The sequence below is a fragment of the Eurypyga helias genome, unplaced genomic scaffold, assembly GCF_000690775.1.
Source record: "Eurypyga helias isolate BGI_N326 unplaced genomic scaffold, ASM69077v1 scaffold25909, whole genome shotgun sequence".
NCBI classification, from domain to species: domain Eukaryota; kingdom Metazoa; phylum Chordata; class Aves; order Eurypygiformes; family Eurypygidae; genus Eurypyga; species Eurypyga helias.
Genome location: NW_010271788.1, coordinates 1,659 through 16,006, shown reverse-complemented (window position 1 = coordinate 16,006; position 14,348 = coordinate 1,659). Strand labels below are relative to the sequence as shown.

Here is a 14,348-nt window from a genome sequence, read left to right as displayed (position 1 = left end):
AATCAACAAGTTGATATATGAAGATTGTAGCAAAGCAGAAATGTCCTGAATAGTAAGCTACTTGTCTTCATTCTACAGTGCCATAAGTCAGCATTCATTGATTTTAGCCATTATTACATTTTTATTTATTCCAGTAAACATCTCTGAGCAGTGTTAATTACAACATTGTGTCCCTTTTCTTTGATTCTTGCAGATCACATTATTGGCAACATTTTGCAAAGCCAATAGTACGTTTCAGTTCTGAACTCTCCTACACAGTTAAACAAGCTTCATGAAATATTCTGAGAGTTACAAAAAGAAAAAAAAAAAAAAGGATTCTTGTTGATATAACAGCTTTAAAATCTTTTCCAGGTGTCATGTCAGCAAATTATACAGAACAGTACTTCAGACGTTGTTTTGATGAGCAGAGATCTAGAAATCCTCAGTGAGGACTGGAGGAGAAATATTAAAGTAGTCATACATATTTTCTGTGGTTTAATATAAATCTCTGTGGTTTATAGGTTCATAGGGCGTTATCACAGATCAGTTAAACAGAGGAATGTGAGAATGTATTACTTATTTTCTGCCTACAGTAAGGATACTGGAATTTATTCTTAGGATGATACTTATTCATGTGATTTTTCCCACTTTGAGTGCTGAAAATCTAATAATGTCATGCTGTAGTAGTTTGTTTTGGTAATGAATTCTGTTGTGGTTTAACCCCAGCCAGCAACTAAACACTACGCAGCCGCTCGCTCACTCCCCTCACAGTGGGATGAGGGAGAGAAACAGGAGAGGAAAAGTAAGGAAACTCATGGGTTGAGATAAAGACAGTTTAATAGGCAAAGCAAAAGCCACGAACACAACCAAAGCCAAACAAGGAATTCATTCACTACTTCCCATGGGCAGGCAGGTGTTCAGCCATCTCCAGGGAAGCAGGGCTCCATCACGTATAACGGTTACTTGGGACAACAAACACCGTCACTCCAAACGTTCCCCCCTTCCTTCTTCCCCCAGCTTTAGAGGCTGAGCATGATGCCATATGGTATGGTTGCCATATGGTATGGATGCCATATGGTATGGAATATCCTTCCAGTCAGCTGGGAACAGCTATTCCATTTGTGTCCCTTCCCAGCATCTTGGGGTGGTGTGAGAGGCAGGAAAGGCCTTGACTCAGTGCTATAATTAACACTGTTTCCAGCACAAATCCAAACCAGCCCCAAACCAGGAACTGTGAAGAAGATTAACTCTACCTCAGTCAAAACCAGGACAACTTTGTGCTTGGTTCTGAATTCCTGTCTTGTTTTTCTCAGACGTTCACCCAGAACTATTCTAACTTTGGTTCTGTTTTCTACTACTTTGTATTGGAGAACTTAACCAGAAAAAGTAAAACAAAGTAGCATGGTAGCTGGAAGACTAAGATTAATATTTAAAGGCTTTGTAGAAAGGATGTGCCTGTGATAGGAGGGGTCTGGATTCATTGAGGGGATCCTGTGTTCTTAATGTATTTTTTAAGCCTATGTAAATAGATTTGGAAGGTTTTCCTGTGTTTCACTTTCCCTTTTTAATTTTGGCCAGGTGGGTTAAATATTACGAATGCAATTCTATATCAGCAGTATAAAGTACCTCTTCCATTAGAACAGAAAGAGCTTCCAGGTGTTGTAAATAGTATTTATGTCCAAGGGACATGCCTCCCCATAGACTGTCAGACCTGGTTCGTCTCACCCATTGATCGTGGACCTCACCCAGTCATTCCTGCCTCACCGTACGCTGCAGGGGAGGTGTTTGCAGTGCAGCACTCAGGCCAACTGCAGCTAACCCGGGTCTCGGCCGGCTGGTAAGCTGCGTCTGCCGGGTCAGGTCATGCTGAGAGGGGCCAGGAGCCTGGGCTGCAGCAGTTACTTTACCATTTGAGATGTGGTCATTGCCTGCCATCAGTGCCAGGGCTGTGCCTGTCACACCAGCCAGCACACTTGGGGATCCATGACTTGAGAAAGGAGATCCATCAGCCACCTGCAGTGTGGAGGGAGAGATGAAGTTAAAAGTGGCTCCCCCTCTCCCAGGTTCTAAGTCTGGGCACAAATTATTCAGGCTGTAATTGGCTTGTGTGGGACAGGCAGTCCAGTTTAAGTACGGTACAGTTAAGTACATTTAATTGTTATGACTCCTCAGGGCTTTCTGGTGAAAGAGAAAGTGTTTTCAAATGTTTTTGCAATCTTGCGTGACTTCAAAGCACTTTGTTCCCCAGCTGCAGCTGTTTATTCATAGCTGACGTGTACCATACCCAAGGGGCAAAATGGAACAGATACATTTATTCTAGGCTTTCCTAGAATTCACCTAGCTTAGAGGAAGGTTAAAAAAAAAAAAAAAAAATCCTGGCTCTTAATATTTTGTTACTGTCTTTTTTTCAGATCTGGACTGGACTACTATCCCACAGCCTATAAACCACTTTGTATCTCCTTTTTCTCTCTCTTACTGCTCTTCCAGAGAGGTCTTATCAGCAGGGTGTGTAGTGAAGGCCGGTGCTGTATCTGTGCCTGAGAGGAAACCATTTGTAGCCCAGAGGTTGCTGTCACTCGGGCACTTTGATCTCACCTGCGCTGGACTCTTGCTCAGCTGCTGCCCGAATGCAGTGGCACCACCACCCTGGAGGCTGCTACACTTCCTAACTTTGGCTTCCCTGGGTGCTGGCAGTGCTTCTGGCCCAGAATACCTTGTCCTTGCACAGCCAGACACCCTGCAGGGAGCACTAGGAGCTGGGCAGCTCATGAACACTGATCGTCTGTCAGCATCACTTGAGTGGCACCAGCTCTTTTTCTCCCACGTCCCACCCATGTTGCTTGACCAGTGGGTCTCGCCATACTCTGCTCTGGAGATGCCTGTTCTGGCTCTGGTCCAGTGTCATTTGAATGGCAAACACTTGCTCTCCTTGGAGCAGACACGAGGAGGGAAAACATGTTCTTCAACAGAGCTGCATGCCTACCAAAACAAACCAGTCATGTTGCCTTTGGCCCCTTCACTTCCTGATTTACAGTTGAACAGTTTCAGTGGGAGCTACCTAGTGTCTTTATCCCAAAATGGCCTTTGTTAGGAAATAGATGGAGAAGGCAAGGTGGGCATGTGAGTTGGAATCTGCTCAATATGGAGGAAGTCTTAATCCCCACAACAAGTCATCTGATGTCGAGCAGTGGCTGCTTACTGTAACTCCACTTACTGTTACAGTAACTGTGTCAGCCTCAGACAGTTAGTGAGTCTGAACCGGCCGAGACAAAAGTTGGATGTTTCATTGTCTTGATTTTTTAAAAAAGATATCTGAGACGCACTTTCAGTATTTTTCCTTCTTTTCTACTTTTTACAGTAAAATTGCCAGGTACAGCCCCTGCCAAACAAGTAGGTGAGGACTTCAGGTAGGATACTATTATACTTTACAGGTTTCTAGTATTTTTCACAAAACAGGAGTGAGAGAATGATCCCAACCAGCCTGATTTGTCTACAGATCCACTCTCCTCCTTTTTATGCTCCTCTGACATTGTGCTTCGTGGTTTTTCATTCATAAACTAGACAGCTGTCCTTGGCCACTTCATCCCGTGGTTGAGACTGCAGTGGAAGGTGATATTAGAGAAGTGGAGAATCCTTTCCTCCATCTCATCTGGAGCATCAGAACCCCTTCACCAGCACACAGGAGAAGCTCCTTTCCCCAGCCTTGCTGGACTCACTGGTGCACAGGCACTGATCTGGTGCTTTTTCTGGAGGAAGGGATGACTGCTGCTGCTTTGGGAGGGAGGGAGAAGATAGGTCCATGCAGCTACTAAGAAACAGGGCAGAGGTGTGAAGATAAAGGCCAAGCCAGGCTAGGTGACACAGACAGTCCAAACCAGACATTTACTAGTTTAGAGTGGTTTGTTGTCTTAAGATCACAGTATTGCCACAGTGCTGGTGCACTGCTCATTGCCAGTACATTCCCCTCGCTGCTAGGTTCTGGTGCTTTGGCGATGAACAGTTAAGATCGTTCACTCTTACGGGTGTGCAAGGCCCCGTGGTAGTAACCCCGACAATGGTACTTTCATAAGTACCCACCTACTGATAGCACAGAATGTTCTGTGTCTTGCTGAGCATTGGGTAACAGAGCAAAGTGGAGGTAGCTACCTAGTTAGATTGCAGCAGATCCTGCCACAAGCACCTTATGAATTAATACACATTAATTTGTTGGCAGTAAATGATTTCAAGGACTCCTGCTTTTCACCTTACACCTCAGACTTCACAAACTTGAAAATTTTAGGCTTTGCCCTGATAAAAGGGGAAAGAAATTACTGTGGTGTCTGTCTCTACTTCTGTGATGACAAGGTAACCCTCTGCTGCTTCTATGGTGCGTACTTCTGGCTTACCCAGAAGGGATAGTGGCTACATGTTATTGGCAACAGCATCCTTAAGATAGTATGATGGCATAGTGGTTCTCTGTAGTTTGAAATCATAGAATCACAGAATCACAGGATGGTTTGGGTTGGAAGGGACCTTAAAGACCATCTAGTTCGAATCCCCCTGCCATGGGCAGGGACACCTTCCACTAGACCAGGTTGCTCAAAGCCTCATCCAGCCTGGCCTTGAACACTTCCAGGGGTGGGGCATCCACAGCTTCTCTGGGCAACCTGTTCCAGTGCCTCACCACCCTCTCCGGGAAGAACTTCTCCCTGATATCTAATCTAAACCTCCCCGCTTTCAATTTAAACCTGTATAATACAGTAAAATGCTTCTTTTCTTTTTTTTTTTTCCCTCTCATTATTCTTAGGAAATGCTTCAGACTAAAGTAGCAGAAATTTTACCTGTTAGGATTTTCTATTCTGCCTGGTCATCTTTGTGTTTACCTTGTCATGAATTTGTGTGGAGTTAAAATATTTTCTGGCCCGATCTCTGTATGTTTTAGCTCTGGGAGTCTCACCCATGATGCTAAAGGCAATCATGAAAAGCCATCTGTGCCACAGAAGGCAGGAAAAAGTGTGTCCCATGATAGGGTCTTATCCACAAGAGAAATTTCCATTCAACCAGCTTTAATCTGGTTTCCTGGAAGATGAAGAAACACGATGGCAAGAACGTCTCCAAGTCTGCAGAGAAGACATTTCTATATTTAAAAGGTTTCTCAGTTGTTGTTCTATTCAAAATACCCCAAAGCATAGGATTTAGTTCCAGTTTGGCCTTTTCCTGGTCTAGCTGTCTCAAGGTACTGAAAGGCATAAGAAAGATGGTAGTGCTGGAAAACTCTGAGTTCAGCAGCAGCTGATACACACTGGCAGGTACCAGAACTGGTGTCATGGAGCTTCCCAGCTGAGACACTAGAGGTCCAGAAGCTCATTAACCTCTTTGTGTACAGCACAGGAGAAAGAGCTTGGAAAAATCCTAATCTAATGGCAAAGGATAATGCCTCTGACCCTGCCCCGTCCTTCTGCAGTTACTGGTGAGAGAGGCTCCAGCCACCAGTGCATTGCTTTTCATATGCACCAGCGTGCCACAGAGGGATGTATGGTCTGAGTCTGCCAAGCGATGGAATTAGCCTTTCTGGGGGAAGGGTCAATAGAGTATCATATTGCTGGAGCAGTAAAACCAGGTCATGTGGCTATGGCTGAAGTTTCCACATTTTAGTACTAGATTTTGAATCATGCTGTGATTCCCCTTTAGTATAGGAAATGTTTCTGCCCTAAAACCAGGCTGGCGGTAGCTTGGTGCAGGCTCCAGAGGAGGAGAAGGCCTGAGCCGTAGCTGGGCCAAGAAATCCTCTTGTTTCAGTCTGTTCTCTGACTACCCACAAAAGAGCAGAGCAACACAGTGAGCATCGATGCACGTGAGCTTGGAGCACCCCTGATGCGATTAACACATGAATAACAGGTGGCTTTTCCAAGACTCATTTGCCAAAGAATAAAGTAAGTTGTGGGTAGAAGGGGTCTTATGCATAGCTTTTCCATGCCGTGTAATTCAACTACAAGCCAACCACTTCATCACATAAATACGACAGCCTGAGTGAGCCTTCCTTGAGCTCTCCCTGCTAGGCAGTGTGGCTGCATGGCGATGATCTCCCCTTGAGCTGGGATGCCTCTCGAGGTTGCTCCTCAGGGCAGAGAGATCTTTTACCAACAGCAGACCTTTGGAATGTGAGCGATATCCCACGTAACCCTGTTGTACGGTAACTTTGATTTTGCCTTGGTAACTTTGACTGCAGGCTGCATTGATGCTAATGAAACACTGCATAAACTTTGCATATGTAATCCTGTAGACATAAACCATTAATCAGTCTGGGACTAAGCCTGGATGCAGCTGCACCTCCTCTCTGAGGGGAGTTAAGAAAGCAAGGGGGTCCACTTTGAACCTTCTGACTGAACAGGGGGATCTTCCTTAGGCTTTTCATCTCTGGTCTCTCTGTGAATCATTCTAACTCGAGTGTCACTCAGTTTTCCTTTTTACATTTTCCATGCAGTAATAATGGAGTAAACCTTGCCATCAAACTTTAAGTCACATTTTTACCAATACCATATTAAAACCACTTTTGCTAACATCTTTGGCAGTGGTTCTTTGAGAGATGTAAATCACCCATGCATGGCAATACCACAGTTTCTTGTGAAGGAAACCAAAGCCGTGTACGTTTTTAGTAAGTAGCAACTCCATAGTAGTTAATATGGATTATTTTTTTTCCTCCCTTTTTTGTCTCAGGTCATGGTCATAGTGCAAAGAGCAATTCAAAAAAGGAAGAAGAGAAAATGAAGAAGCGGTTCCTCTCAAACAGCACAAGGCCCAAGAAAACCAGGACAGCAAGCAAAGATGTAAATTTTGGGAAGTGTAAATCCTGCCAGGCACAAGACGCACGGCAGTTCTCTCTGCTGTCACTGCCTGCAGCAAAGAACAGACGACATGCTGCAAAATACCGTGGTGTGTTTCGGAGCTCCAGCTCTTCAGCCAAGGCAGGCACGTGAAAGTGTCATGTATCTGTTTTGTTAAACAATTCCCAATACTTCGGTTATGGATTATGACTCTGCCAGCGAGGAAGTAGATACATGCAGAAATCAAAACTCTTCTTGCTCTCTGTTTTCTGAAAAATAGTTCACACACACTGGTGAATCATAGAATCATGGAATGGTTTGGGTGGGAAGGGACCTTAAAGACCATCCAGTTCCAACCCCCCTGCCATGGGCAGGGACACCTTCCACTAGACCAGGTTGCTCAAAGCCTCATCCAGCCTGGCCCTGGACACTTCCAGGGATGGGGCATCCACAGCTTCTCTGGGCAACCTGTTCCAGTGCCTCACCACCCTCTCCAGGAAGAACTTCTTCCTGATATCCAATCTAAACCTCCCCACTTTCAATTTAACCCCGTTATCCCTTGTCCTGTCACTACAGGCCCTTGTAAAAAGTCCCCCCCAGCTTCCTTGTAGCCCCTTCAGGTACTGGAAGGTGCTATAAGGGCTCCCTGGCGCCTTCTCTTCTCCAGGCTGAACATTCTTCTCCAGAATGTACACATGAAGTTTCTCTCTCCACATGAAGATGTATCCCAAAATTCTAAACAAGTTTAGTAGGGAATCTCTCCTGAATGGAAAGTACCATGTGTCTCAAACAATATATACTGGTTTTGTGAGGCAGGCTCCACCTCCAGAAAGAGCTCTGTGAAGAGCAACCCCCCCTTCTTTCTATGTTCCTTTTTACTCTATTTGGAAATTTCCCTAGAATTCTCAAGGAGCAGCTGAAGCCACAATTCCTTTAGTAGAGAAACTGGAGAGTCAGAAGCCATGAAAATCATCCCCCCTCTCACCCACAAACCAAATACATGTTACACTCAAAAACATTTGACATAAAACCTGTACACACGTGGTCAGTCTGTGGAACACTTTGCTAAAGGATGTCATGGATGCAAGAACTGGATTCAGGTGGACTTGTACCTCATAGATAGTCCTCTGGGAGTTTTCTATCAGACACTTGGGAAATCTCCTCAGCTGAAAAGACTGAGAATCTAGGAGGGTGCTTGGGAAAAGCGTTTGTGGTGTTCCCGCTCTCCCCTGGGCACCCACACACAGTCACCTTGGAGGCAAGGTGCTGTGACAGATGGCCCCTGGGCCTAACCAGTATGGCCGTTCTTGTGTTCTTACGCACCTGGGCAGTACTGGATATTACTTCGTCTCTGTCCCTGCAGCACTGGCCACCTTAATCCATACATTGGAGCCTGTCACTGCAAAATCAGGGCCATCATGTTTTGAGCATTTGAGAGGGGCTGAGCTAGAATTGCTGATAAGAAATAAAAGCCTGAATTATTCGCAAGAAGAAAGAATTGGCCAAATACTTCAAATAATACTTAAAATGTACCGCTGGAAGGAAATATCCCATACAGCCCCTCTGTATTGCACTGTATAAGAAATGAGAGGAAAAATCATATTTTATTGCAGCAAGCCAAATGCAGTAATAAAGACAAAAAATTAGACATATAAGGCACAAGTCATCATTACAGGGTCTTCCAGGGACAAGTGGGTCTAGTCCCTGGCCAACTGCCCCTAGTTTATATACTGAGCATGACATCATATGGCATAGAATGTCCCTTTGACCAGTTCGGTCAGCTGTCCCAGCTGTGGTCTCTTCCAGCTGCTTGTGCATCTCCTTGATGGCAGAGCATAGGAAGTTGAAAAGACCTTGACTTAGTATAAGCACCAATTATCAGCAACCAAAGCATCATTGTGTTATCACATTATTCTCATGCTAAATCCAAAACACGGCCCTGTACCAGCTACTAGGAGGAAAATTATCCCAGCTGAAAACGGGGCACACAGGAAGGCTGAGGCATAGGAGACGGGAAGGGGAGCAGACACCTATCTAGGAGGACAGTGGCTCGAGGGAGAGGTGCTGTGGCACGATGGAGCAGACCCACTGTGGCAGTCATCCTGATTGCCCCAGCAAACAGGGCATCACTGCAAAGTCTGGATGTTTGGAGAGAGCTGTTTGTGCCTCCTGCCTGTGGCACCAAAAAGGGAACTGCCCGTCGCACTGAGGTCAGCCAAGGGGTTGCTCAGCTGATCACCAGACCCAGACCACATGCCCTTTTCCTTCCTGAATGAATGACGGAGAAGCGAGTGGCGTGAGGTTAAACTGCACGACCACCACTCAAGGGCACAAACATGCCTCCTGCCAGCGCATGCGTCCTCACTGAACGCAGGTCTCACCTCGCTGATCTCTGCTCATACCTCAGTTTCCCAGCAACTGTGTTCAGCCCTGAGGCTTCCTTCTGCGCCCCCGCCATTCGCCACATTCGGCCCTGCAGCTATGTCCTGCTGCAAGCCTTCCACCCCCGCCCCTGTTTTCTCCCACCTAACCCCTGCCCAAGCCGTCTGTGACCTGAACCACCGCAATCCTGATCCGTGTCCTTCCCAGCGCTAACACTCCACACCCACGGGCCAGAGAGGAAGGCACCTCCTGGGCGTCCCACGGGTATCACCCCCCAACACACCCCTCTCTAACAACAGACTCACCACCAAGGCTGCTTAGAGGGCAGGACAGATGGTTCTGGGTCCGGCCAGGAGGGCTAAAGGAAGGAGCGTTTTGCCCCCTACGTCACTTGAGGGGTCACAGGCTTCCTGCCGCAGCAGGCAGCTTGCCACTTCCCCCGCTCTGTGCCTGTGGGTGCTGTGCCTGTGGGCGAGCTCCGGCAAAGCCAGGGCCGGGAAGCGGAGTGGGGGGAGCACCGTTCAAAGTGCAAGAAGGGCAGAGTGGTTGGTGAACTCCGGCAGCGATGCGGAACCAGGGTCAGCACTGGGGCGGTCAGTCACCTCTACAGAAGCATCTAAACAACACCACCTCGCCTCAGCCCCCACGGACACCCAAGCCACTCCAGCAGCACGACGTCCCTCAGCCCAGTCAGCTATGCACGCCAGCTAGCACGGCTGGGAGAAGAAAGTGCAAACCAGCCTGGCTCGGACAGCCATGGCTGGGCTCGGCTTGTTTCTTGCTCATACTCAGATGACGCACTACCCGGGAGGAGCACTGTGTCAGGTTCCCATGGCCCTTAGAACCGAAACAGAAAGCAGAGGCAGCTGCCTGTAATACAGCCGGGGCTGTGGTGTCAGAAGCCCAGACGGCTTGGTACCTGGCAGCAGCCACAGACCGGCTCGCGGCTCGCAGGGCAGCCCCCCGGCCCTCTCCAGCCAGATGGGCAGCCCGTAAGTATCCTCCACTGGCTCCAAGGCCCTTTTAATACTGCTGGCATCAGGGGGGAGCAGCCAGGAGAAGTGGTGCTGCGGGGTGCAGATGTCCGGGAGGGAGCTGGTCCTTAGCCAGCTGTGGGGTGCTTACAAGGCAGTCGCTCCGCAGTCTGGTCCATGTGCCACCAGCTGGTTTCTGGTTGCCTGCAATCCTTAGCTTGTCAGCAGCCTTTCTTCACCTGTGGTTTCCTTGCAGCCAATCCTGTCTGAGGGGGAAAGAGGGATCCCGGGGAGAGCAGGTGGCTTGAAGGAAGGGTGCCGAGTCCAAAGCTGTCTTCCTTTCTCATTGCTATTGCATGGCATTACTCCCCCCAGCAGCCAGGGATGGGGGATGCAGGAAAGCCAAGTCTTCTGTGGGGCTCTTCAGTGCAAGAGAAAACGCCCATTCCCACACCCCTTTGCATTCCGGCTGTTCACTGCAGCGGGGTCCGGTGGCTCTGCAGAGGCCAAATCCTGCGCTAGAGCTGCGTGCCTTGGCCTCCCTGTCCCGCTGCCTTTGCCCTGGGAAGGTGCTCACCTGCCTAGAAGCCAGCAGAGGGAAGGGCCGTGCTGTCCCGGGGGCACAGAGGGTCCCCATGAACCCCATCTCGCACACAGACTCCCCAGGGAGCTCTGGAGCTGGGGGCTGAGGCCAGGCTGGGGCTCGCTGTGCCACGCTCGGCTTCCTACTTCTTGCACCTTTGGGGCAGAGCCACAGACCCTCCCGTGCAAAGGCACAGGCACTCCTGAGAAATGGAGGAGCTGCAGATGTCTCAGAAAAGCCCCAGCTGAGCATGGTGTGACAGCTCTTTCCTGTTTATCCCTCTTCTCAGCCAGGCTGGCTCCAAACCAGGCTCGAGGCCAAGCTGCAGAGTTCACGAATGCCAGTGCCTTTAGCGGGATGCCAGGTCTCAGCTTCCATTGCCTCCGGGCCAGCCCTGCACTCCCTGCCCCAGTTGGCAAAGGACACCCCACCAGGCGTGTTTCCATCCCTGTCAGCCACATCTGGGGACAGGGGGTTACCTGCTGGGCTGGGCTGGGGAGGCAGCAGGAGGCTGAGAGGCAAATGCTGCCATTTGGTAGTGAACAGAGGGGCCTCACTGGGTAAAGAAAGTAGGTGCTTATAGGCATGAGCCTCAAAGCAGAGGAGATGGCATAGATACCATGGGGTTTCCCCGGGCCCTCGTACACAGAGATCACACAGCAGCACAGGGTCGCTGAGGTGGCTCACTTCCCACCTGCCATGTATTTCCATGAGCCTGCTAGGAACTTCATTCTCTGTCCCTTCTATAGAAAACATGTGCAACTAGGACAATTTTTAATGGCTTTTCTATTTTGGGGGGGTGGGGGAGAATAAAAGCTAGCGTGAGATGATTGAACAAAAAAGCCTGTGTTTCTAACAAGCCTATCTTCCTCAGGAAACCAGTCTAAAGAAATATGACAGCCAGGTTTGGTGGGTGGGCAGGGCCAGGACCCGTCCGGGATGTACCGCTCCCAGCTCTGAGTTCCCACAGGAGTCCCTGGGGAGCTGGTCAGCTAACCAAGTGACCCCTCCAAGCACGGCTTGTGTTCCCTCTGAGGGCTGTGAGGCAGGATGGCAGGGAGAATGGTGGGCAGGCATGAGCTGCTGTGGAACAGGGAGGAAGAGCAGCATTGCCTGGCTGCCAGAGAGCACGTGGACAGACAAACTGAGAGGCAGCACCAGGGGCAAAATAAACCCTGGTGAAATGACATGTGCGTGAGGTATCATTCTGCAGCATGCCCTGGGACCAAGCATGAATATTTTCCTGGTCGTTTATGACTTCACTGGAGATTCAGACAAGGAGCATCCTCCACGTGACCTCACAGTCTCTCCAAGGGAAGCTACAGGAAGTGAGGTATTGACCAGAGGATGGGGACAGGTCGGTGTCTGGATGCTGTGACCCCCTTCAATGCTGTGTGTGTACTCCTCCTGCCTATGACTGTGTGGGAGGGGAAGTTTGGGACAGAGAAGCTTTATGGCTGTGCACATTAAACACAGGTGCCCTGCTACCAAGCATCCAGGGAGGCAGGGAGTGGGAGAGGTACGCTGAAGGCTCTCTAGGTCTCTGAGCTCCTTGTCCTGTGTTTGTGCCCCTGTGCAGACCCAGGTGGCCAGTGCTGCAATGCTATGTGGCTCTGCAGCCAGTGATACCCCTTCCTGATGCCACTTCCCGTTCTTTCAGCACAAAGCAGAAGCCTGCAAGAGGGCACTGAGGACAGTCCGCATTGCTGGGAGAGAGAGTCCAGTTTTCCAGGCACGTGGAGGGAGGAGCAAGGACAGCAATCGCAGGTCTGTCTCCGTAGCACCCATCTCCCCAAGCCCCAGCAGAGGGTGAGTGGCTGCAGGTGGGGCCAGGGTATCTCTCTGTGGTGGACAACCACCTGTCCACGTGGGCTGTCGGTCCTCAGGCAACCCGGACAGAGAGGAACCGCATTTGCCAGCCTCGCTGAGGAGCAGGGGTGTGAGCAATCAGCCCTGCTGTGCCCAGAAACGTGTGGGCATGCAAGGGCCCCTGGATGCTGGAAACAACTGGCATAAATGGCATCGGTGTCCCAGAGGCTGGGGGTGGGGGGAAAGCAGGGTGGGCAGGAGGAGCCCTGCAGTTCAGCCCCTGTCACGCCTGCGTATTACTCAGTCATCTAAAGATCACAAGGGGTGTCCTTGCCTGACCAGAACTGAAAGAAAAGCATTTTCCCAGAATAGCTCTTAACCCTCCCCTTATCAGACAGCAGTGTTTTGCTCTCCTCCCATCACTGCCGTTTGCTGACAAACGCCTCTCTTGTCCCATGTGAGACCGTGGTGGAAAGGGCCTGTGTGGGGCTAAGGAAGCCATACTGTCCTCCCAGTGCTGGTCCACGCACAGGACGTCATTAAGCCACCTTCGCTGTGACCAAAAACGCACCCACCTGGACCCAGCAACACACAGGCAGTCAGAGGCAGAACTGGGGCGCTCCTGCTCTACTCGCAGTGGGAGTCCCGAGACCTGAGCGCCACCAGCTCAGAGCACATCTTGGGAAGGTGCCAGAATGTGCCACAACCAAGGGGTCCCCCTGTTCATGTTTTCCAGTGGATGTCCCCATTGCAGGCTTTACCATGGTATCAACAGAGTGTGCGGGCACCAGGCTGGGTCTGCTGCCACAGATGTGCACCAGGCACCTGCTCTTCAGGCTGATCCTCCTCGAGGCTGCTGGGACCATCATCTTGCTGTGCTATGCACTGCTGTGGGAATCCGGGAACCTGGTCGACCTCCCTGACAAACGCATCGGGTTTTACAACTTCTGCCTGTGGAATGACACGGCTGGGAAGCTGCAGTGCCTGAAGCACACCCAGCTGCAGGTGATGGGCATCAGCCTGCCAGGATTTATGTTAGCCAGGGTTTGTGTGTACACCTGCCTGGTCTTCAGCCTCTTCCACCCCATTTTTGTTGCACATGTGAACTGCTCAGAGGACAGAGGGGGCTGGAAGGCGGTCCTCATCATACTCATCATCAAGATGATAGTCTTGTCTGGAGGCCTGGGTATGTTTCTTTTCCAAACCTCACAGTGGATTCACCCCTCTGATTTCACTGGGGGCTTCCTGGCACTGCTTGGGACTCAGGCTCTGCTACTGCTCCAGATTCTCACTGCCACGGTGTACCTGAACCGGAGGAAGCACACATACCTGGCTCAAAGCTGTTAGTGAGGACGCCCTGCCCACTGAGGTTTGACAGCGAAGAATATGCAAGAGCTACTGATAACCTCATTTAAAACAGCAATCCCACTGCAGCTTTAGTCACTGGCAGGAATGTGATCCTTAGTCTAAGGGCCCATGTCTAGCCATGCTCTGGCACACAGCTGTGCGCAGCGGTCCTGCAGCAAGCAGGCAGCCGCAGACGCCACACTGACAGCACAGCGTGGAAGCTTCCTGGGAATAGCAGGGTGTAACGCACCCTTCAGCCTGGGGCACAGCATCAAAGCAACAGCATTTCTGACCCTGACAGTGAAGGGGACACCTCAGAACCAGCACACAGTGGGCACAGCCCTCTGGCTGTATCTACCCTAAGTATAGGCAGGCAGAGAAGCAAACAGGCCTCCTCTCTCAGAGTTGCCCAAAGAGGCTCTGTCCTTTCTCCACCTCCTGCACTGACCAGGGATGCCTTCGGGGCAACTG

General features: G+C 50.0%; 1 protein-coding gene across 1 annotated transcript; it reads left to right on the top strand.

Annotated features, from left to right (window-relative positions):
* Positions 1–13,292: 13,292 nt before the first annotated feature.
* TMEM140 (transmembrane protein 140) lies at positions 13,293–13,877 on the top strand. The gene has a single exon (XM_010158937.1). The coding sequence runs from the start codon at positions 13,293–13,295 to the stop codon at positions 13,875–13,877; it is 585 nt and encodes a 194-aa protein (XP_010157239.1).
* The last annotated feature ends 471 nt before the right edge of the window (positions 13,878–14,348 follow it).

Coding starts and splice junctions, on each gene's coding strand:
- TMEM140 (XM_010158937.1), top strand. CDS start 13,293: ATGGTATCAACAGAGTGTGCGGGCACCAGGCTGGGTCTGCTGCCACAG.